Below are 22,918 nucleotides of genomic sequence, written 5' to 3'. Positions count from 1 at the left end.
TCAGACGTGGAAACGTGCCTATGTCCAATGAGACATCCATATGAGGAGCCATAGTGGCTGCATGTTGTACCTCTGAAACCGAAGGTGTTGGTGCAGAAAACACTGGAGGTGTCTGACCTTGATCAGACAACCCCCTAAGATAAGCGAGAACCTGATTGATCATCTCTAGGGTAGGTTGGGGTGGCGATTCCTCATTTTGCACTTGTTCAGTTTCCCCTTCCTCACCCTCTCTTACTACTTCTTCAGTCGGTGGAGGAGTCACTGCCCTAGTATCAGATGGGCTAGGTGCTCGTCCTCTTCCTCTAGAGGACGTCCTCCCACGACCTCTACCACGGCCTCTTGCCGTTGCTCTTCCTCGAGCTACAGCCCCAAAGGCTGGCTCAGACACTTCTTGTCTTGCCGATGTTGATGTTGGCGCAGTCGTTGCTCTAGTTCTAACCATCTGCGAAATAGAGTGAAGATGGTCAGATACCAATTTGTATCACCTAGATACCAATTGGACCCAAGTAATAGCACGAAAGAAAGAATGGAATTTTCCTAAAGTCTTATAGCCCCTCAAAGAAAGGTAAAGGCGTCTCCCTACCGTTCCTTAACACTCTACTAGACTCGTTCTTCTGTGATGAGACCAACGAACCTAATGGCTCTGATACCAAGTTTGTCACGACCCAAATCGAGGCCGTGACTGGCACCCACACTTACCCTCCTATGTGAGCGAACCAACCAATCTAAACTCTAACATTTCAATATAATATCAACAGTAAATAATGCGGAAGACTCAAACTCATTAAATAAAACCAATTCATTAACTTCTAAAATTCAACATCTATTATTCCCCAAAATCTGGAAGTCATCACCACAAGAACATCTATGATCAAAGTACTAAGCTAAGAGTATTCTAAAAAGCTAAAACAAGTAAAATCTAGTCCATGCCGGAACTTCAAGGCATCAAGGCATGAAGAGGAAGATCCAGTCCAAGCTAGAAGCATTAGCTCACCCTGATATCCGGAGTAATGAAGACTGGCTAGAGTTACTGTTGAGTCAAAGATGACGGCACGTTTGCGGCACTCCACAAATAAACAAGAAGAAAACATAAAAGTAGGGGTCAGTACAAAACACGGGTACTGAGTAGATATCATCGGCCATCTCAAAATAGAAATCGATATATACCAAGTAATATCATAAAATCAACTATGACACTCAACATGTAGCAACATCAAGCACTATATCATTAACAATTACCGTTAAGTTCACACATGAGGACTCAAGGCTTAATACCATAGTCATTTGGGAATTAAGTTCATTAGATTGAGTATATTAACATCTTTCAAGATTCATTATCTTTATTTCTCTTGTGTCGGTACGTGACACTCCGCTCCCTCATATTCATTAATCCTCTTGTGTCGGTACGTGACACTCCGATCCCCTAAATCTACGTATTGGTTCGTGACACCCGATCCCCTAAATTTACGTGTCGATTCGTGACACCCGATCCCCTAAATCTACGTGTCGGTTCGTGACACCCGATCCCTTAAATCTACATGTCGGTTCGTGACACCCGATTCCCTAAATCTACGTGTCGGTTCGTAACACCCGATCCCCTAAATCTACGTGTCGGTTCGTGACACCCGATCCCCTAATCTCCTTCTATCAATTCATCAAGCCTTCTTTCTTACCAAGGCATCATCAATCCCATTATTTTAGTTCATCACGCCTTCTTTTATACCAAGGCCTCATTATTAACAAAGAGATTAGGATTTTGCAAGATTTGGGATTCAATAACTTTATCATGCTTATATAATCATAATTATATAATTACATTCATGCAAGCATACAATTAAGCACATAGCAGGGTTTATAATATTATCAATACATATCATTCGCTATTAAGATTTTACTACGAATATCGTAAGAGAAATCATAACCTACCTCCACCGAAGATTTCGTGATCAAGCAAGCAATTCCTCAAGATCTTTGCTATCCTCTTCGTTTCCCTTTTTCTCTCGTTCGATCCCCTCTCTTTTCTTTTTGTTCTTTCTATTTTTCTTATTCAAACCCTCTTTCTTTTACCCTAATTAACATGTAATTAAGTGTAAAAGATGACAATAATAACCCACAATTTAACTCAAGGTTACCTCTTTTATCCCCCAAGAAATTGAGTTATTAATCTAAACCCACGAAATATATAATTATAGTAGGAATAGTCCAAACTCCCCTTTAAAACTTAACCAGAATTCCGACTCCGACTGGGATTACGCAACCTGTGACGGCCCATCGCGCCTGCGACGGTCCGTCATGCAGGTTCGTCAGAGACTCGATTTCCTTAAGGAGTCTGTGACGGACCGTCGTACCTACGACGGTCCGTCTTGCACTTCCGTCACGACGTTCAAAGAATCGTTCCCTGTACCAAATTCTCAAGAGTTGAAGTGTTTTGAAACGGCGAATCACGACGGTTCGTCGTGCCTGTGACGGTCCGTCCTGCAGGTTCGTCACAGAGTTCAGAGAGTCGATTTTCAGTACCCAATTTTCAGAATTTCTAAGTGTTTTAAAACGAGACCCCTCGACGGTCCGTCGTGGGTTCCGTCGTCTCAGCCTGTTTTTCCAGAAATAAAATCTGCTGCTCAAAACGACTAAACAGGTCGTTACACATATTTATATGAGGGGGGCTTCTCTTAGAAAATTTATATAATTAAAAAAAATAACTTTCACGTATAGCAAACATAAAAATCATATTTGTATGTTATAACTATAGTTTGCATAACAGCATTTCATAATAAATTTTGTGTTTGCTCTAGATCTTTTGGTTTGTATAATTCGCTAAAAACATTCAATTTTATACAAATTGTTCAAAACAGTTTTTATAAATTCATTCATACATTTTAATTTGTAGAGATAATGCACAAGTACCCCCTAGACTACGACCGAAATCTCGGAAACACACTTTAACTATTTGTACACATTTTGTCTTACTGACACATTTCGTGACTCCACACAATTGAAACGTGTATGGAGATATTTGGATTCCACGTAAGCTAAAAAGGTGCATAAAATTATGAAATAAAATAGTTTCAGGGGGTAATAGGACCTTAGTTTAGTTCATGTGTGTCTCTAAAATTTCGGTCATAGTCTAGGGGATAATCTTACCTTTTCCCTAATTTGTATAATAAAATCTGTATTGTATAATTATAAGTGTGTAGGATGAAAATATATGTATTTGTATTTATATATACGTTTTTCTCCCGCTTTACACAAACACAAACGCATTTTATAAATTTTATATCAAAATGTATAAAATTACTCATTGTATATCGAAAATGGCTAATTGTATTTGTATATAAAATCAAATGACCAAAAAAGGGGATGTTTGTTGCGAATTACAATTAAAACAAACTATGGTTATAACATTTAATTTGAATTAATAGTTTGCTATTTTATATAATTTTCCCTAAAAAAGACATAATACATAAATATGTCTTTAGGTTGATTTTTATTGACATCTATGTCATTCAACTTTGGTGTGCACAAGTAGGCACTTTAACTTCTATAAGATTAAATTGAATAGACAATTGTCTGATACATTCTGCATGACAATTTGTGTCCTACATGGAGTCGTACCTATATTTTGTCACGTAAGACACATATGTCTACTCGTTCAATTTTACACAAATTTAAATGATCATTTGTGTGCACCAACTGAAACCAAATTAAATGACATATTTATATATTATATCAAAAGAAATCATTAAACAAACAAATTAAAACGAAAGCAAGTATTCACTAATAATATTAAATTAAAAACGAAACACCAATCTTTTTCTGGTTACTTGACCAGCTTTGGCCTAGGCCTCACAAAAGAAGTGACAAATTACACCAAATTCACAATCTTTAGAGGGATAGGCTTATCCAACCTCAACATATGTGTGCACCACATAAAAGAAAACTCAATATCTTTAGAAAGATACCCATTGTGCCACGTGTCTTTTGGGACACATGAAAAAAATGATCAAAACCCCCAAAAATGTATCGTTTTGTATAATCCATTGCCAACCCAATAACTACCTAAAAACTAATTTAGTTTGTGTGAGGTAAATTCAAGGATGGCATCTTTGGCAACTCTTGCTGCTGTGCAGCCCACAAGTGGCCTAGCTGGAAGCTCCATTGCTGGAACTAAGCTACATGTTAAATCATCTCGCCTTAATGTCAAGTCTACTAAATCCAGGTATATGTCGAAGGCTAGTCAGTTGAACATCCTTTTTCAAAAATGTATGTTGTGTATACAAGTTAAATATTACCTTTTATACATATATATATATATTAAATGTTAAATTACTAACTTAGCTACTGCTCATAATGTATAGAAGTTAATTAAACTCATATACTAAGGATGTATCAGGTTGCTAATCTCACTTATTGTATCACTATTCTCTCACCAAAAAATATTCGGTGGCTATTCTCATTGATATATTGATACTCGCTGTTATTTATCTTTTAGATGCTCAGATGGTGTAAATATTTATGTTAAACTGATGATATATAGGAGAATTTACTCTTAACTTGGCGTCAACCGACAATTATGACATTTAACTTTGAATGTGCATAAGTAAATATTTAAATTTATATATTGAACAAATAGACACATTCGTCGTGACTCGTGCATGTCACCCTACATGGAAAATTTGTATTCTACATGGCGTCCTATAGTGTATTATGTCATGTAGGATATGTGTGTCTACTTGTTCAATTTTATACAAGTTTAAGTTCCTACTTGTGCACACTCAAAGTTGGAGGGCGTAGTTGTTTGTTAAAACCAAGTTAAGGGTAATTGTTCATGTATTATGTGATTTATATAGGAGTGTATTTAACTTATTGTGGAAAGTCACTTGCCTTATTTCTTACATTTGATAATATCACTTATGATGAAGATTCACTTATAATTATCTTGATCTGATTAGTGTAAAAAAAGAATTTATACTGTTAATATATAGAATTTAAACTCGATCTTAACATTCTGGTACGGAAGCATAGTTCGTGCAACAGTATAGTAGCAATCAGTTGTATTCAATAAAAGAAAGGCACTCTGTAGAAGTAAGCGTGTCTTTTTATTTGATCGTTGTAATCTGATTGATTATACATATTTGCTAGGTCTGCTTCTGTGGTTGCAAAGTATGGTGACAAGAGTGTATATTTTGATTTAGAGGACTTGGGCAACACCACTGGTCAGTGGGACTTGTATGGCTCAGATGCACCCTCACCATACAACTCCCTTCAGGTATATATTTGATCTTTTACCCTTTAAACACATTCTTTTGTGGAAGCACACTTATTCTAGATATATGTGTTATAAAATTTTCAATGAACACACAGTTAGAGTCGAATGCACCAACTACTTTGCATCCACCACTGCTTAAGCTAAGTGATCATTAAGAGTTTGCTTGTTATGCTTGGAAGGAATGATTGAGTCTGTGTAAGCTCGGAAGTTGGTTGAGTTATTGTGGTAACTTTGTCTTGTATTGTGTTGTGTTTTGTAGAGCAAGTTCTTCGAGACCTTTGCTGCTCCTTTCACCAAGAGAGGACTGTTGCTTAAATTCTTGATACTGGGAGGTGGCTCAACTCTTGCATACTTCAGTTCAACAGCATCAGGGGATATACTACCAATTAAGAAAGGGCCGCAACTTCCACCCAAGCTTGGTCCACGCGGAAAGATCTAATTTCTTTTCAATCAAGCTTTCTCAACCTTCATTTTGTAATTGATGTATCTGTCGTCAGCTTGTAAGTATTCTTGAAGCCTACAACATGAGACCTTTGTTACAAGAAGTTAAATCTTATGGCATTCGGTTTATCCTGTTGCAAAGTTTGAGCTTGTTTTCTAACATGGTGTCGATCTTATGACATTCAATTTATCTTGCTGAAATTCTACTTCTGTCGGTTCACGTAGGTGTCAATGCCTGTTAAATGTTTTTAACTAATCTTTGTTTAGGAAGTTACTGACTTCATATTTGCTCACTGTTTAATTGAAAGGAAAAATTACTTATAAATTGCAAGGGAATTGCCTTTAAATCGAAATGATTATACCATACCGACGTGTAAACTTCAAGTTGCAGATTACAAAACTCTCTTAGAAGAGGCAATACAAGGTAAGAATGGACAATAATAAAGTCCATTATTTCCATGGTTATTTGTCATGATATCTTCTTCAGAGTAAATCATTTCAAAAAGCGTGACACCAGCAGTCCTATACTAACTATATATTCCCTATTTACAATAGGAATGACTTGGTGAAATCCTAGGTATGTGTGATTCGTCTTAGTATGTACATTTGACGCTGATTGTCACTTTGATGAATTTCTCTGTCTTGCCTCTGATGAGTTGATCGGTGTTCTGCAGTGACGTCATTTAGTGGCGTGCAGTTGGACTTCTAGCACCAACTATGTTATCTAAGTAAGAAAGTTTCTTGTTTGTAACTATACTAGGTGGTTTCTTTGCATCGACGTCTATATCCTCCTTCACATCTTTCTTTGTGTCATTATCTCCTTGTTCTACTGTCCAACCCATGAAATCCAACAATGTCATTGACGTTGGATTCTCTGCAGCGTTAAGCTTTTCTACTTCTTCCCTAGCATTTGGGAAGCTGCCTGATGGTGATACCCGTAGTGAATCTCTTAAAGGAGACCTCTTCAGATCAGCACAGGAAGGATTTTGGGCCGTAGCATCTACTTGGAGAACATCTTCAATCCGTGACATCACTGTGTGCGCCCTGCTCTCTATTATTCTTGAATAGCTTTCTAAAATAGCTTGCCCCACGTCCTGTAAAAACCGAGAAAATTATACTTCTGATGTACTTAGAAGGTCAAGAACTAGATCGGTTTTAGCGTTGCAGCATTATGTTTGAAGCCATTAGGACATCAGGAAACTACTTCAGGGAACAACAAATACGAGATGGATATTCTGGTTACAACCAAAAACATCCAATTGTTTATCATACAGAAACGAGGAACAAGCCTCAGATTCTCTCGAATATCATTATAACTTGGCCTAATACATAAATATGCCCTTTAACTAGGCCTGGACTGTAGGATGCAAAGTACCAGGTAGGGTGCCACGTATGACGTGTGTGTTTACTTGTTCAACTCTATACAAGTTAGGTGCCTACTTGTGCACATCCAAATTTGAAGAGCATAAATGCATAAAACTTATATGGTAAATAAATAGAGGTTACTTCTTACCTCATTGTATTGGATTTTGCTAATGTCTAGAGATGACTGAGGAATTCCAGGGAATCGCTGCTTAAGAATGAGCAAGATAGTCTCGGCTCTGTCTTCAAAGATTTCTCTCTTCTCTACACTAACGGCAGAGCCCCATGCTGACTTCCCATCTTTAGACGTCATCTTTCGTCTCCAAATAATAACAGAAGCCTCAAGTTTGTTCTTGAGGTCTAAAATTTTATGCTCCGAAGACAAGTCCATAGTTGTGAGGAAGTAGTCGGGATCAAAGTATTCGTCAGTGATACTCCTATAGATCGTATCTCCAAGACTTGCTCTCCCATTCTACACATAAGAAGAGAAAATATTAGATCATGACGTGTTATTCTATTCCACCTCTTCGAAAGAAAAACAACTTCAAAATGAAAATACTTATATAAGATTTCCGTTGTTCTTGTACCTTAGGTAGGGAATCTATATAACTTTCGGGGATTTCCATTTCTAACAAGATTTGAGCATTTATGGCCATGGCTGCTTTAAGAACTTGGTTTACTGAATCCTTTTGAAATTGCAGCCATTTCCTTGTAACATCAGACAAGCCATTCTTTGGAACCTTAGGAGTCGGTATCCACCATTTGTCATCGTTCCTCCCTTCCTGTGATTCGTCATCCTTTGATACATACGAGAACTCATTTTGGTCTTTAAAGCTATCTAAGCAATCCTGCAGATCATCAATCCAACTTTAAGAATCAATACTTATACATTGTATTAATTTAAATTCTACTTTTTTCTCTTACAAGAAGCATAGCATCTAGCTTGCGTAAAGCTGGAACGTTCATTTGAAGATCATTTCTCTGCTTTGTCACCATAACCTGACAAACAAAAAATTCATATTGCCTTGTTAGTTTTAGCTAGATATATGATATACGTGAAGTGGAGTTTCTGGGAGAGTTACCTCCATGCTTGTTCCGTCTTTTGATATTTGTTTAGAAGGAACGAATTCAACAACATGATCTGTTACAGATAACAACCAATCGATTTCTCTTCTCCATTTGGCTTTTCTATCTGCTGGCATTGGCTCTAATCTCTTCTGTTCCCCAAACACAGATGCTGCATTTTCAAAAAAAAATAAAATACGCAAATAGAATGAATTGTCATATAAAAAAGGACCGGTATAGTATATATACACCGCTTCTGGTCTGGTGTAATTGCAATTACCTGCTAGGTTTGTTATCGCGTTTGACAATGCCAACGCAGAAGACACACCCTTTCCTCCACCAGACATATCCTCGCCAAGCAACAACTTTGCAAATTTTTCCCTCATCAGCTCCATATCTATATAGAAAAAGTATCACATGGAATGCAGAGAGAGGGGAAACAGAGATCTAAACTCCCTTTGTTAACTAGTGAGGCGTAATTGTTGTTATAATGTACAATGCAGGTAGTTATTTAATTGCAACAAATATCTTGCCTGAAGGTGGGCCCTGTTTCGCGGGTGGGCTAGAGACAACAGGGGTCTCGTTTGGTCGCATCATAACAGACTCACTGCGACTAAACACAGGCTGATCTTCACTTTTCGATGTGGCCAATTCATCCCCAGAGTCACTAGTATTACTAGTCTCAATAATAACATCTTCAGATTTTCCTTTGAAATGCAACAACTTTGCCTTGCACATTTCTTTCGCTTCCTCAAGCGCTGCTCGAACCATCTTTTTGATTCAAGCTGAATTGAAATAGGTATGTTACACTAGTGACAATGCAATAGATATAATTGTTCTTGAGGAAACGGATATAAAGAGGAGGTGAAAAGAAGGAAAATTAATGCAAAGTTTTAGCGTTTTAGAGAAGAAAATGGATTCAATTAGCAAAGAAAAGGAATTTAATTAGAGAAAGTTTTGCTCTTTTGATGGAGAATGGAAGAGATTTTTTTTGGATGGTTGAGACAACGTGCGGTGCATGTTTTATAGAAAACAAGTCACTTTTTTTTTTTCCTAATTTGATGACTATAATAGAAATTTTTTCCTTTTATTGCTATTGATATTTATATTCGGATAATTTTAATTATATATACAGAGTAACTTTTTGACCAAAAAAGATCGGATAACATTAGTTACGTGTGTTTATTTTGGATGAATGTTGTTTGCTATAAATGAAAGTCAGACATCCCCCCACCCCCTCCCTCCTAAAATGGAGCAAAGGTGTGAAGTAGGTCTTATTATTGGTATTTCTTTCCAAATTGGATGTCCTATGTGTTTTTAAGTGACATAATTTCCATAGAAAGATACATAAAATATAGGCATAATATATAAAATATCTTTTTTAACTTTGCTTCAAATTATATTTATGTCTTTTAATTTAAGGTGTGCACTAATAGACACTTTAATTTGTATAAAGTTGAATAAATAAACACACATATCCTACATGACATCCTCCATGTCATTTTTTGTCCTACGTGTATCATATCATGTATGACTCATGTATCTACTTGTTCAAGTTTATTAAAATTTAAGTGTCTACTTGTGCATATATACTTTAAGTTGAAGGGCATAAATGTGAAATGAGACCAAGTTAAAAAGACATAGTTATATATTATGCCTAAAATATAATCCTAACTATAAGAACAAGGGTAATATTCAAAACTGCTATAATTATAAGAACAATTATAAGGGTATCAAGCTACAAAGTCATTCTATGAAAGTTAGAAAGGATAGTTGAAAAGATGATGACTAAGGGTGTGTCTACAACCAAAAACCAATTTGAATTTATGCCGAGACGATTAAATACATAAGTCATCCCGTTTGTAATGAGATAGTTGAAGCAATATTGGGACACGAAGAAAGACTTACACATTGTGTTCATCAATTTAGAAAAGACGTACGATAAAGTCCTCAAAAAAATTCTCTAGAAAAAATATTTATAGAAAATATAAGTGTATATGTGATTTATAATAGACGATTAAGATCATATACAATGAAGCCAAAACTCAAATGAAAAAGTGAGATAAAACTCAACGTGGGGTTGAAAAACATGGCCGGTACACCTCTGTCATGGTCAACTTTTTATTTTTATTGAAAATGTTTTTGTCAATCAGATATTATTTTTCAGAAAATATTTCTTAATGAAGCAAATCTATAGATACTAATGAACTATTAAACCAAAATAATAATAATAATCCGTATATACCAAATTTGAGCTCATTGATTGGCCTAATTGAATATGTCAGCTCAATCTTTTACTATATTTTGATCAGTAAGCAAATATATGAAAATCGGCAGTAACTTTTGAGAATGCACTTATTAACTACTTCGATTTGAATTCAATTAAAAAAATTATAAACAAGTATATTGAATTTACTAAGAATATCTTTTTCTTTTGATATTCATATTATGTTGTATAATGACTTGATTAATATGCAAACTATCTTCATACATATGTCGTCTTTTAACGTAATTTTATTTTATATTTATACTTTTCAATTTTGGATGTGTATAAATAAATATTTAAATTTATATAAAATTGAAAAAATAAATATATGAATCATACGTGATATTATACACACAAAACATAAATTGTCATTTAAAATATATGGATATATTTATTCAATCTTATACAAGTCTAAATATCTAACTGAATACACCTAAAAATTATGAACATATAAGTTGAAGTCAAATAAAAAAGTATATTTATGTGTTTTGCCTTTAAAAAATATAGGGGCTTATGATAGGATTTCCACAAAATTTGAGTTTTAAGTTTGAAAGGGGGACAAATATGAGGATGTATTTATATATTATCTCAATATAAAATCACTACTATAAACAGTCTCATCCACATCCACAAGAAAGCATGAGGTTAAAATGGGACAAGATATGTTTTTCCACCATTTTTTCCCCTAAATTTATTTATTTCTGGATAATTGTTTTCAAAGGAAGAAGGTAAAAAGTAGAGTAACTTGTGAGGTCATTAAAATTCTGCCTAAAATATAGAATAAGAATAAAATAATAATGGACAAATGACATAAATAACATAATTTTAGGGCTAAATGACCATTTGTCCTTTATAAGTTTTTAATGACCAAAATTCCTTAAAAATATATAAAAACACGGATACATAATAGGGCTGTTAAATAAAAAGGTGGCGGATACATTATATATTTTTTGTCGCATTTTTGTATTCGCCTCATTTTTTGTCACATTTTTGTATCCGCCTTATTTTTATCACATTTTTATATCCATCTCATTTTTTGTCAGATTTTTGTATCCTCCTCATTTGACTTAAAAATGAGAGATTTTAGGTATTTCTAAAACTAACGGGGGATAAGGATAATAAGTGAAGTTAAGTGAGAAATTTTTGTCATTTTTCCAATAATATATTAATTTAATTTTTAATATAAAAGAAATTAAAGTTGTGTTTGGATATAAATATAATTTAGGATTATGTTTTGAATTTTTATGAGTAATTTGAATTGAAAAGCATAGAATAGTTGTGTTTATGAAAAATCGATAATCGAATTAAATCAAAATAAAACAATTTAAATTTCTAGGTATGATTTTTAAAATAAAAAAATAATATTTTTTTAAAGCCCCCTCCCATTTGTATTCTTAATAAAACTTACTTGCTTAAAGGTGTAAAATTTCTCATGTTTAATTAGCTTAAATATCTAAGGAAATCATTTTTAATGAAATTAGTTTTTAAAATTTACGGAAAATAACTTTTCTGCGTAAAGTAAGAAAAGTTTTCTCAAAACTATTTTTCAATATCACTACCCAAACTGACTCACAATTTGGAGCATTTTTAACTCATTTAGTCAAGCATAGGGGGTATTTTTAGTATTAATTATTTATAGTTTAGAAATGAAAAGTAATAATTTGTGTCAAGTTCGAGGCGTTTTTAACACTTCTTATTTATAATTGACATAATATATAACTAATATTTTATTTGGATTTAAATGTCAGGTAGACCCTCCAACTTTGGGTGTGCATCAGTACACATTTAAACTTGTATAAAATTGAACAAGTAAATATCACATCCTACGTGATATAATGCATGCAGGATGCCACACGATACACAATTTTCATGTAGGATGTCACGCAAGACAAATCCACCCAGTTCAATTTTATATACAAGTTCTAGTGTCTACTTGTACACACTGAAAATTAGTGGACATAGATGCAAGCTGAGGCCAAGTTGAAGAACATATTTATGTAGAGCATGATAAATAAGTCATGTTCCCTTTAACTTGGCGTTAGCTAGCGTCTACTTTTAACTTTGGATATGTACAAGTAGACACTTAAACTATTCAAAAGTTAAACCAGTAAATACACGCATCCTATGTGACATTATACGTGTAGGATATCATATGGGACACAAAACCACCACATACGATGTGTGTGTTTATTTGTTCAACTTTTGGAAAGTTTAAGTGTTTACTTGTGTATATCAAAAGTTGAAGAATATAGATGTCGGCTGAAACCAAGTTAACGGACACATTTATGTATTATGCTTTTAATTCATATGATTGTACATGTTTTAGGGCCCATCACTGAGAACCACCAGATTGTACTATCAAAAGATAAGTTAGTTATAAAGAATCAGCATAGTTTCAATTCTTCCCAATCTTGCAGACACTTATAACTAATCCCATATAGAAGAAAAATGGAATCTATAGGAGTACTAATGGCGTGTCCAATGTCATCATACTTAGAACAACAACTCGATAATCGATTCAACCTCATACGTTACTGGAACTTCTCCGATAAGAAACAATTCATCAACGACTACGCTCATTCAATACGTGCTGTTGTGGGAAACGCTGCTGCTGGTGCTGATGCAGAGCTTATCGAGGCGTTGCCTCAGCTAGAAATTGTGGCTAGTTTCAGTGTTGGTTTAGATAAGATTGATTTGAACAAGTGTAAAGAGAAGGGTATTAGAGTGACTAATACACCAGATGTGTTAACTGAGGATGTTGCTGATCTTGCTATTGGATTAATATTGGCTGTGCTAAGGAGGATTTGCGAGTCTGATCGATATGTGAAGAAGGGATTGTGGAAGGCTGGTGATTTCGCGTTGACTTCTAAGGTTAGTGTTCTTTTTGTTTCATTTTATATGACGATATTTATGACAGATCGAGCTTGAGATATTAGTTTGATTGGTGGAAGAAGATGTTTAAGCAATAGATGATAGGTTACATTGACAAATGACAATTATGGGTTTTAAACATATAATTATGCTCCGAGTCAAAAGTATTGGGCTCAAATGAACCAGATACCGGCTACACTTACACCAACATTTACCTGATTCATCGTTTTTTCTTTTGCAGTTTAGTGGCAAAAGAGTTGGTATCATAGGATTAGGGAGGATTGGCTTAGCAATTGCAAAGAGAGCAGAGGCTTTTGATTGTCCAATCAGTTACTACGCGCGATCAGAAAAGACAAATACGAATTACAAATACTATCCAACTGTAGTAGAACTCGCTACCAATTGTGAGATCCTGGTTGTGGCGTGTGCACTAACTCCTGAGACTCGTTACGTTGTCAACCGCGAAGTGATTGATGCATTAGGTGCAAAAGGGATTCTTATCAACATTGGAAGGGGACCTCATGTTGATGAAAAAGAGATGGTATCTTCTCTTCTTGATGGTCGATTAGGGGGCGCTGGCCTTGATGTGTTTGAGAATGAACCTGAAGTCCCTGATAATCTGTTCGGCCTTGAGAATGTGGTCTTGCTGCCTCATGTAGCTAGTGGAACAGAGGAAACACGCGAGTCGATGGCTGACATTGTCATCGGCAACTTAGAAGCTCACTTTCAGAACAAACCACTGTTGACTCCGGTGGTTTAGTGAAGTAACTAAGATTTTGCTTGTCATGATTTGTGGTTGTCTGGAGGTCTATGTTATTCTGACTCTTCAAAAACTGTCAACAGGTGCATGTAGTATATTATTGAAGTATATTATTGAAGAATCTGACATAGATACAATATCGAAAGTGAAAAGTTCATACAACTTAGCTGGAGGCTACATGTTTTGTAAATTTTGGTTCCCTTTATTGAGAGTACATTGTTTCCTTAGTTTTAAGCTTTGTGCATTGTCTATGTTGTTTCACTTTGATAAGAAATAACTCGTAGAGTCCAATCACACTAGAAATATATATACCTAACTTGCTCCTCAGCATACTACTCGCTCTGCTTAACAATAGTTGTCCATTATTAATTTGACATAGAAATTAAGAAGCAATAAATTATATGGATAATTTTACTAAATCACTCTTATTAAACATAAATCATCTAAATTTTAAAAAATAATAGTATTTAATAACAAGGCTAAAATAGATACAAAATGATAAATTATTTATTAGTTTTTATAATCGGAAGAAATATGATCAAATATCCCAAAATTATAATAGACAAGTAAACATGCAAATTTGTTCACAAACCAAATCACCTCTTATTAGTAAATATATAATTTAAGGCCCATGATAGGAGCCCAATATAATGAAGAGTAACATGCACATATAGCAAACATGAAGATCATATTTGCATGCTATATTTATAGTTTGTATAATTGTGTTTCATAGCAAACATAAATATGCATATTTCGCTATACATATACAAAAAAGTAGTTGTATAATTCGCTATATATATACAACGAAAGTAGTTATTTAATTTGTTATATATATATATAGACACACACACACACAAAAGAAAGCAGTTGTGTACAAAAGATCGATTGTATAATCTGTGTATGAATAAAACGAGAAAGAGAGAAAGGCCAAAGAAAAATCTGGGTAGAAAAATATTTGTATTGTATAGTTATAATTGTATAGGAAGAAGATATATGTATTTGCATGTGTATATACAATTTTCTCTCGCTTTATACAAACAGAAGTTCAATTTTTTGTTTGTATGAGCGAGAGAGGAGAGGAAGGAGAGCGAGATCTGGGAGAGGTAAGAGAGGGAAACTAAAATATATGTATATATTCCTCTCGCTTTATACAAACACAAACACGTTTATACATTTGTGTTTGTATAAAAACGAGACAGGCGAGCAAGATTGCCACCAAAATGAGAGTAGCAAGTGAGATTTCACCAGGGAGAGGCTAAAATAACAATAGTTTGCTATAGGGTACAATTAAATCAAACTATATTTGTAACATTTAATTTAAATTAATAATTTGTAACTGTATACAATTTTTTCTATAATAAAAGGTTCATTTACGGGTTCAATATTACAATATTATATATATTTATAATAGTAATTGAATTAGTTTTTGAATAGGAAAATAATTTTTGACATTTTCAAATAAATATGATTAGAAATAATAATAAAATATCAGATACTCCACTGATTATTTCAACATCATGTCAAACATATATATTCGAATTAAATAATTAATTTAATGATATTCTTTTTCTTTTTTATTTGAAAATCATTCAAGAAAATAGATTAAAATTATGAGTCTCAATATATTAACACTTATCGTACTGATACATCTATAGATTAATTTTGAGTACACTTACTCTATAAATTTATTTTATAGGTGTTTAACAAACAACAACAATGACCTACTTGATAAAAATTAAAATAAATCATCTCATTCTTTACAAATGATAAAAGGAAAAAGAAAAAGTCATGACATTATATTTTGTCTTTATATTCATAAAAATTAGGAGAACAATTTAGCAGAGTAAGGAAAGAACTTTTTTCTAAAGTAATTTATATATTTGATGGATAAATGTTTTATCTCAAATAATGAGAATTTAAAAATATTAATAAAAGTTAATATAATGTATATTGCAGTAATTTAATATGGAATAGTAAAAATAATAATTTGTATAACTTGCTTAAAATGATTTTAACTGATGATAATGATAATAATAAATAAATAAATATATGTTTCTCAATATATTAGATAATAAAATATATGTTACGTGAAGTTTGGGATTATAAATCAAAAGAGAAATCAAGTAATTTAGATATTTCAAATAAAAAAAGCAACGCCAAGAAATTGAAAAGTCTAAAGAGAACCAAAGGAAAGGAAATAACATGCTCCCAATTTTTTGAAATTTTGTTCTTGATAACTTGCCCACCGAATGCGTTCCTTATGGATTAGGCCTTTGAGAATTGCAATTGTAAAGATATTGGATTTAACACGTTAAACTAGTACATTATCATATTCATAAGAATGATTGAAAAATATGAATCAATTCAATTTTGTTGAAAATTTGTTAAATGATTAAGTCTCAAAAATGATGTGTTTACTAAGAAATAGTGAATTTTACTATTGTCTTATAATTGTTTTACAAAAATAGAGTCATCATTTAGGAAATTAACCAATTTTGAAGTTCTTAATGTTTAAAAAAATTGGCATAATATAAATATACTCTTTAACTTGGCTTCGAATTACATTTATGCCCTTCAACTTTGGGTGTGCACAAGTAGACACTTATACTTGTACAAAATTGAACAAATAGACACACATGTCCTACATGTCATTTCTTGTCCTATGTGGTGTCCTACATGTCATTTCTTGTCCTATGTGGTGTCCTACATGTATTTTGTCATGTAGAACTCATGTGTTTATTTATTTAAAAGTTGGATAGTTAAAGTGCCTACTTGTGCATTATGAAAATTGGAGGTCAAAGTTAAAATCTGAAGTCAAGTTCAGGGTTCAATATGTGTATTATGTCAAACAAAGTTGTATTATTGATCTTCCTAATAAGAGATCTATACCAAAATGTGTATTATTTAGAATAGAAATAAAGGGCGAGAGATTAATCGATATAAGACATGAGATGGGAGAGAATTAAGGAGTGAATGAAATGAATAATGAGTTTGTGTTATGGACTTAGTCCTAGAAAAATCTTATCATGTATAGTTTATAAAATAATCATATAACTTATGCAGAAAATTTAGCCACTTGATTTTTTTTTGAAAAATTAAAAATATAATTTATAGAATTTAAAAATGAAATATATATATATATATATATATATATATATATATATATATATATATATATATATATATATATATGAAATGATCATATTATCCTTGATCGTCCTCAACTTTATATTTCTATATAATATAAAAATACCAAATTTTGACCCGTCAACTTTAAATTTAAATCAAACTTACATCAGTTCACTATTCAGATTAATACGTTTGAAATAAAATAAAAGTAAAAATTTGATTATATATATTTTGATGAAGAAATACTCTTTTATAATCTAGTAAATATTTTTAATTTACTTTAAATGTAAATATAACGTCCTATTCATTTTATTTATAAAGTTACTGTTTGATATTTTTTAAAATATTTTTTTTTAATATTACAACTAGTTTTATTTATTCTTTAATTTCAATCTAATATATATTATTTGTAACGACCTGTTTAGTCGTTTTGAGCAGTAAAGTTTATTTCTGGTAATAACTGTCTGAGTCGACGGATCCCACGACGGACCTTCATGGGCACGACGGACCGTCGAGGGTGTCTCGTTCCAAAACACTTAGACTCTGAAAAAAATTGGGTACTGAGAACAACTCTCTGAACTTCGCGACGGAAGAGCAGGACGAACCGTCGTAGGCACGACAGACCGTCACAGACTCTTCAATGAATTGAGTCTCTGAACTTTGTGACGGAAGCAGCAAGACGGACCATCGCAGGCACGACGGGCCGTCACAGGCTGCGTAGCCCTGACTGGGTCGAATTTCTGTTAAATGTTTTAAGGGGCGTTTTGGACTATTCCTGTTTTAATTATAAAGTTAGTGGTTTAATGTTAATAATTCAATTACTTGGGGGTTAAAAGACAACCTTGGAATAAATAGTGGGTTACTTTTACCATCTTTTATACTTAGTTATATGGTAATTAGGATAAAAGAAAAAAAGAGTTTGAATAAGGAAAAATAGAAAGAACAGAAAGAAGAGGGGAGAACGAACGAACGAGAGAGGGAAGAACGAAGAGAAAGCAAGGGCATTGGGGAAGTAGATTTCTTGATCACGATTCTTCGGTGGAGGTAGGTTATGGTTTATGCTATTTCATAGTAAACTCTTAATAGCGAATGATATGTATTGGTAATATTGTAAAGTCTTCTATATGCTTAATCGTATGCTTGCATGATGTGATTATGTAATTGTAATGGGTTACAAAGATGAGGTTGTGAAGCTTAAACCTAAAACCCTCTCTGTTAATGATGATGCCTTGATATAAAAGAAGGATTGATGAACTAAAAGAATGAGGTTAATGGATCGGGTGTCACGTTCCGACACCAGGATAGTATAGTGGATCGGGTGTCACGTTCCGACACCAGGATAGTATAGTGGATCGGGTGTCACGTTCCGACACCAGGATAGTATACTGGATCGGGTGTCACGTTCCGACACCAGGATAGTAGTAGTGGATCGGGTGTCACGTTCCAACACCAGGATAGTAGTAGTGGATCGGGTGTCACGTTCTGACACCAGGATATTAGTAGAGGATCGGAGTGTCACGTTCCGACACCAGGATGGTAAAAAGAATGAATCTTGAATTATGTTAATATACTCAAATTAAAGAACCTATTTCCCAAACGAGTATAGTGTGGAGGCGTGAGTTCTCATAGATGTGCTTGAGTTGTGGCCAATGGTTATGGTACTTGTTGTTGTTATCTGTTGAGTATGGTAGTCAATTTTATGTTATTATCTCATATATAGTGCTTTCTATTTTGAGTTGGCCGATGATATCTACTCAGTACTTGTGTCTTGTACTGACCCCTACTTGTATGTTTCTTTCTTTGTTATTTGTGGAGTGCAGCAAACGTACCGTCGACTTCAACTCAACCGCAACTCTAGCCAGATCTCAGCATAATCAGACTTCAGGGTGAGCTATTGTTCCTAGCTCGGACTGGATTCTTTCCTTCGCGTCTTGATGTCTTGAAGTTCGGACATGGACCATCTCTTTTACTTATTTTAGCTTCTTAGATTTAGTAATTTGAGGATAGATGTTCTTGTGATGATGACTTCTAGATTTTGGGGATAATAATAAGTTTTGAATTTTAGAAGTTATTAATTGATTTCGTTAATGAGTTTTAAGTTTTTCGCATTATTTTCTGTTATGGTTGAAATATAGGGTTTAGATTGGTTGGTTCGCTCACATAGGAGGGTAAGTGTGGGTGCCACTCACGAATCATTTTGGGTCGTGACAAAGTTGGTATCAGAGCATTAGGTTCGTTGGTCTCATCACACAAGAACCAGTCTAGTAGAGTCTTGAGGAACGGTAGGGGGACGCCTTTTTACTTTTCTTTGAGAGGCTATAAGACTTTAGGAAAATTTCATTCTTTCTTTCTTTCGTGCTATTACTTGGATCCAATTGGTATCTAGGTGATACAAATTGGTATCTGACCATTTTCATTCTATTTTGCAGATGGTTAGAACTAGAGCAACAACCGCGCCAACACCAACACCGGCAAGACAAGATGCGTCTGAGCCAGCCACTGGGGCTGTAGCTCGAAGAGTAGCAGTGGCAAGAGGTCGTGGTAGAGGTCGCGGGAGGACGTCCTCTAGAGGAAGAGGACAAGCACCTGGCCCATCTAGTACTAGGGTGGTGACTCCTCCACCGACTGAGGAAGTATTAAGAGAGGTTGAGGAAGGGGAGAATGAACAAGTACATAGTCAGGAATTACCACTCCGACCTACCCCAGAGATGATTAATCAGGTTCTTGCTTATCTCAGCGGGTTATCTGATCAGGGCCATACACCTCCAGTGTTTTCTGCACCAGCACCTCAGGTTCCGGGAGTACAACATGCAGCTGCTGTGGCTCCCCGCATGGATGCCTCATTGGAAATAGGCACGTTTCCTCGGTTGACTACAGGGCCTATAATGACAAGTGAACAGCATGAACTTTTCAATAAGTTCTTGAAATTGAAACCTCCAGTCTTCAAGGGTGCTGAATCTGAGGATGCCTATGATTTTCTAGTTGATTGTCATGAGCTACTACACAAGATGAGTATAGTAGAACGATTTGGCGTCGAGTTTGTGACCTATCAATTTCAAGGGAACGCCAAAATGTGGTGGCGATTGTATGCTGAGTGTCAACCAGCAGAAGCACCACCTATGACTTGGGCATCATTCTCTAGCTTGTTTATGGAGAAGTATATACCCCGGACATTGAGGGATAGGAGGAGAGATGAGTTCCTGAGCCTAGAGCAAGGCAGGATGTCGGTTACTGCGTATGAGGCTAAGTTTAGTGCATTATCTAGGTATGCCACCCAGCTTTGCTTCAGTCCACAAGAGCAGATTCGCCGTTTTGTGAAGGGATTGAGGTCAGATTTTCAGATTCCAGCCTTACAGGTATCTATGCAGCAAAATCCTTTCAGGAAGTGGTAGACTTTGTGATAGAGGTGGAGGGAGTGAAGCCAGACGACTTCACCATGGAATCGACCTCTAAGAAGTTTCGTAAGGGAGGTGAGTTTAATGGTTCTTACTCCAGAGGACAGGGTGCAGGAGGTTACCCAGCCCGACCTATTCAGTCTTCACTGCAGGCTATAGCTGGGGGTCCACCGCAGACCGGACAACATTTCTCTGAGTTTGGAGGTTATCCCCAGACTCCGTCGTTCTCACAGAGACCTATACTTGAACCCACAGAGTGTTATGGATGTGGGGAAATTGGACATATTAAGAGATATTGTCCAAAATAGAGTTACAGACCCCCAATAGTCAGAGGTAGAGGTGGTCATGGAAGAGATCGCTATTCTGGAGAACGTGGTGGCCGAGGTAATGGTGGTCACCAAATAAACCGGGTTGGCTGGCAAACTGGAACTTCTGCAGCACAACTTGGTAGGGGCAACGGACAGACAGGTGATAGGGCCCATTGTTATGCTTTCCCTGGGAGATCTGAAGCGGAGACATCTGATGTTGTCATCACAGGTAATCTTTTGGTTTGTGATTGCATGGCTTCTGTATTGTTTGATCCTGGATCCACATTTTCTTATGTATCTTCCTCATTTGCTACTGGTTTTGATTTACATTGTGATTTGCTTGACATTCCTATTTGTGTTTCTACTCCGGTGGGTGAGTCTGTGATAGTTGAAAAGGTGTATAGGTCTTGTCTTGTGACTTTTGTGGGGAGCAATACTCATGTAGACTTGGTTATCTAAGAGATGGTTGATTTCGATGTAATTTTGGGAATGACTTGGCTTTCTCCAAATTTTGCAATCTTAGATTGTAATGCTAAAACTGTAACGTTGGCCAAGCCTGGGACAGATCGGTTAGTGTGGGAGGGCGACTACACTTCCACTCCAGTTCGTATTATCTCCTTTTTTCGTGCTAAGAGAATGGTTAGTAAGGGTTGTTTAGCTTTCTTGGCACACCTCAGGGATGATACTACTCAAGTACCTTCAATTGAGTCGGTTTCGATAGTCCGTGAGTTTCTGGATGTGTTTCCTGCAGACCTTCCTGGTATGCCACCGGATAGAGATATTGATTTCTGTATTGATCTGGAGCCGGGTACTCGCCCCATTTCCATACCCCCTTATAGGATGGCTCCCGCTGAGTTAAGAGAGTTAAAGGCCCAACTTCAAGAGTTGTTAAGTAAAGGCTTTATTAGACCAAGTGCATCCCCTTGGGGTGCTCCTGTTTTGTTTGTGAAGAAGAATGATGGAAGTTTTCGGATGTGCATAGACTACAGACAACTGAATAAGGTAACTATTAAGAACAGGTATTCTCTTCCTTGCATTGATGATTTGTTCGATCAGTTACAAGGTGCGTGTACCTTCTCAAAAATCGATTTGAGATCTGGTTATCATCAATTGAAAATTCGGGCAACGGATGTGCCCAAGACTGCTTTTCAGACCAGATATGGGCATTATGAGTTCTTAGTAATGTCTTTTGGGCTTACGAATGCCCCTGCTGCTTTCATGGGCTTGATGAATGAATTTTTTAAGCCATATCTGGATCTCTTTGTCATTGTATTCATTGATGATATATTGGTATACTCGAAGAGCAGGAAAGAACATGAGGAGCACTTGAGAATTGTATTGGAAATGTTGAGGGAGAAAAAGCTTTATGCCAAATTCTCCAAGTGTGAGTTTTGGCTAGATTCGGTGTCCTTCTTAGGGCATGTGGTTTCTAAGGATGGAGTGATGGTGGATCCTTCTAAGATCGAAGCAGTAAGGAGTTTAGTAAGACCTACTAATGTTACAAGGTAAGGAGCTTCGTTGGTTTAGCTAGCTACTACCGTTGATTTGTCAAGGGATTTTCTTCTGTTGCATCCCAATTGACAAACTTGACTAAGCAGAGTGTTCCATTTGTATGGTCGGACGAGTGTAAAGAAAGCTTTCAGAAGCTCAAGACTTTGTTGACTATTGCACCAATTCTTACCTTGCCAGTGGAAGGTAAGAATTTCACTGTTTATTGTGATGCATCCTATTCTGGTTTGGGTACAGTGCTAATGCAAGAGAAGAATGTAATTGCTAATGCTTCGAGGCAATTAAAGGTGCATGAACGTAATTATCCGATCCACGATTTGGAGTTGGTTGTGGTAGTGTTTGCATTAAAGAAATGGAGGCACTATCTATATGGGGTTAAGTGTGAAGTCTATACGGATCATCATAGTTTGTAGTATGTCTTTACTCAGAAAGATTTGAATTTGAGACAGAGGAGATGGATGGAACTTCTGAAGGACTATGATATCACTATCTTGTATCATCTGGGAAAAGCTAATATTGTGGCAGATGCTTTATGTAGAAAAGCAG

The 22,918-nt window shown here is 35.2% G+C and overlaps 3 protein-coding genes across 3 annotated transcripts; 2 read left to right on the top strand and 1 right to left on the bottom strand.

Annotated features, from left to right (window-relative positions):
• Window positions 1–4,038: 4,038 nt before the first annotated feature.
• On the top strand, window positions 4,039–5,905 carry LOC101244751 (photosystem I reaction center subunit VI, chloroplastic-like). Its single transcript, NM_001321212.1, has 3 exons — window positions 4,039–4,216; window positions 5,140–5,266; window positions 5,526–5,905. The coding sequence occupies exons 1-3, from the start codon at window positions 4,095–4,097 to the stop codon at window positions 5,703–5,705; spliced, it is 429 nt and encodes a 142-aa protein (NP_001308141.1). The 5' UTR covers window positions 4,039–4,094; the 3' UTR covers window positions 5,706–5,905.
• Window positions 5,906–6,043: 138 nt separating this feature from the next.
• On the bottom strand, window positions 6,044–9,069 carry LOC101268846 (pollen-specific kinase partner protein-like protein). Its single transcript, XM_004252295.5, has 7 exons — window positions 8,668–9,069; window positions 8,415–8,531; window positions 8,152–8,306; window positions 7,994–8,068; window positions 7,657–7,917; window positions 7,221–7,541; window positions 6,044–6,801 (listed from the first exon to the last, which is right to left on the bottom strand). The coding sequence occupies exons 1-7, from the start codon at window positions 8,903–8,905 to the stop codon at window positions 6,391–6,393; spliced, it is 1,578 nt and encodes a 525-aa protein (XP_004252343.1). The 5' UTR covers window positions 8,906–9,069; the 3' UTR covers window positions 6,044–6,390.
• Window positions 9,070–12,737: 3,668 nt separating this feature from the next.
• Window positions 12,738–14,265, top strand: LOC101244164 (hydroxyphenylpyruvate reductase). The gene is made up of 2 exons (XM_004252297.5): window positions 12,738–13,271; window positions 13,513–14,265. Exons 1-2 carry the CDS (start codon window positions 12,849–12,851, stop codon window positions 14,029–14,031), a joined length of 942 nt encoding a protein of 313 aa, XP_004252345.4. The 5' UTR covers window positions 12,738–12,848; the 3' UTR covers window positions 14,032–14,265.
• The last annotated feature ends 8,653 nt before the right edge of the window (window positions 14,266–22,918 follow it).

The sequence above is a fragment of the Solanum lycopersicum genome, chromosome 12 (genome assembly GCF_036512215.1).
Source record: "Solanum lycopersicum chromosome 12, SLM_r2.1".
Lineage (NCBI taxonomy): Eukaryota > Viridiplantae > Streptophyta > Magnoliopsida > Solanales > Solanaceae > Solanum > Solanum lycopersicum.
This window is presented reverse-complemented; position numbering and strand designations above follow the sequence as displayed.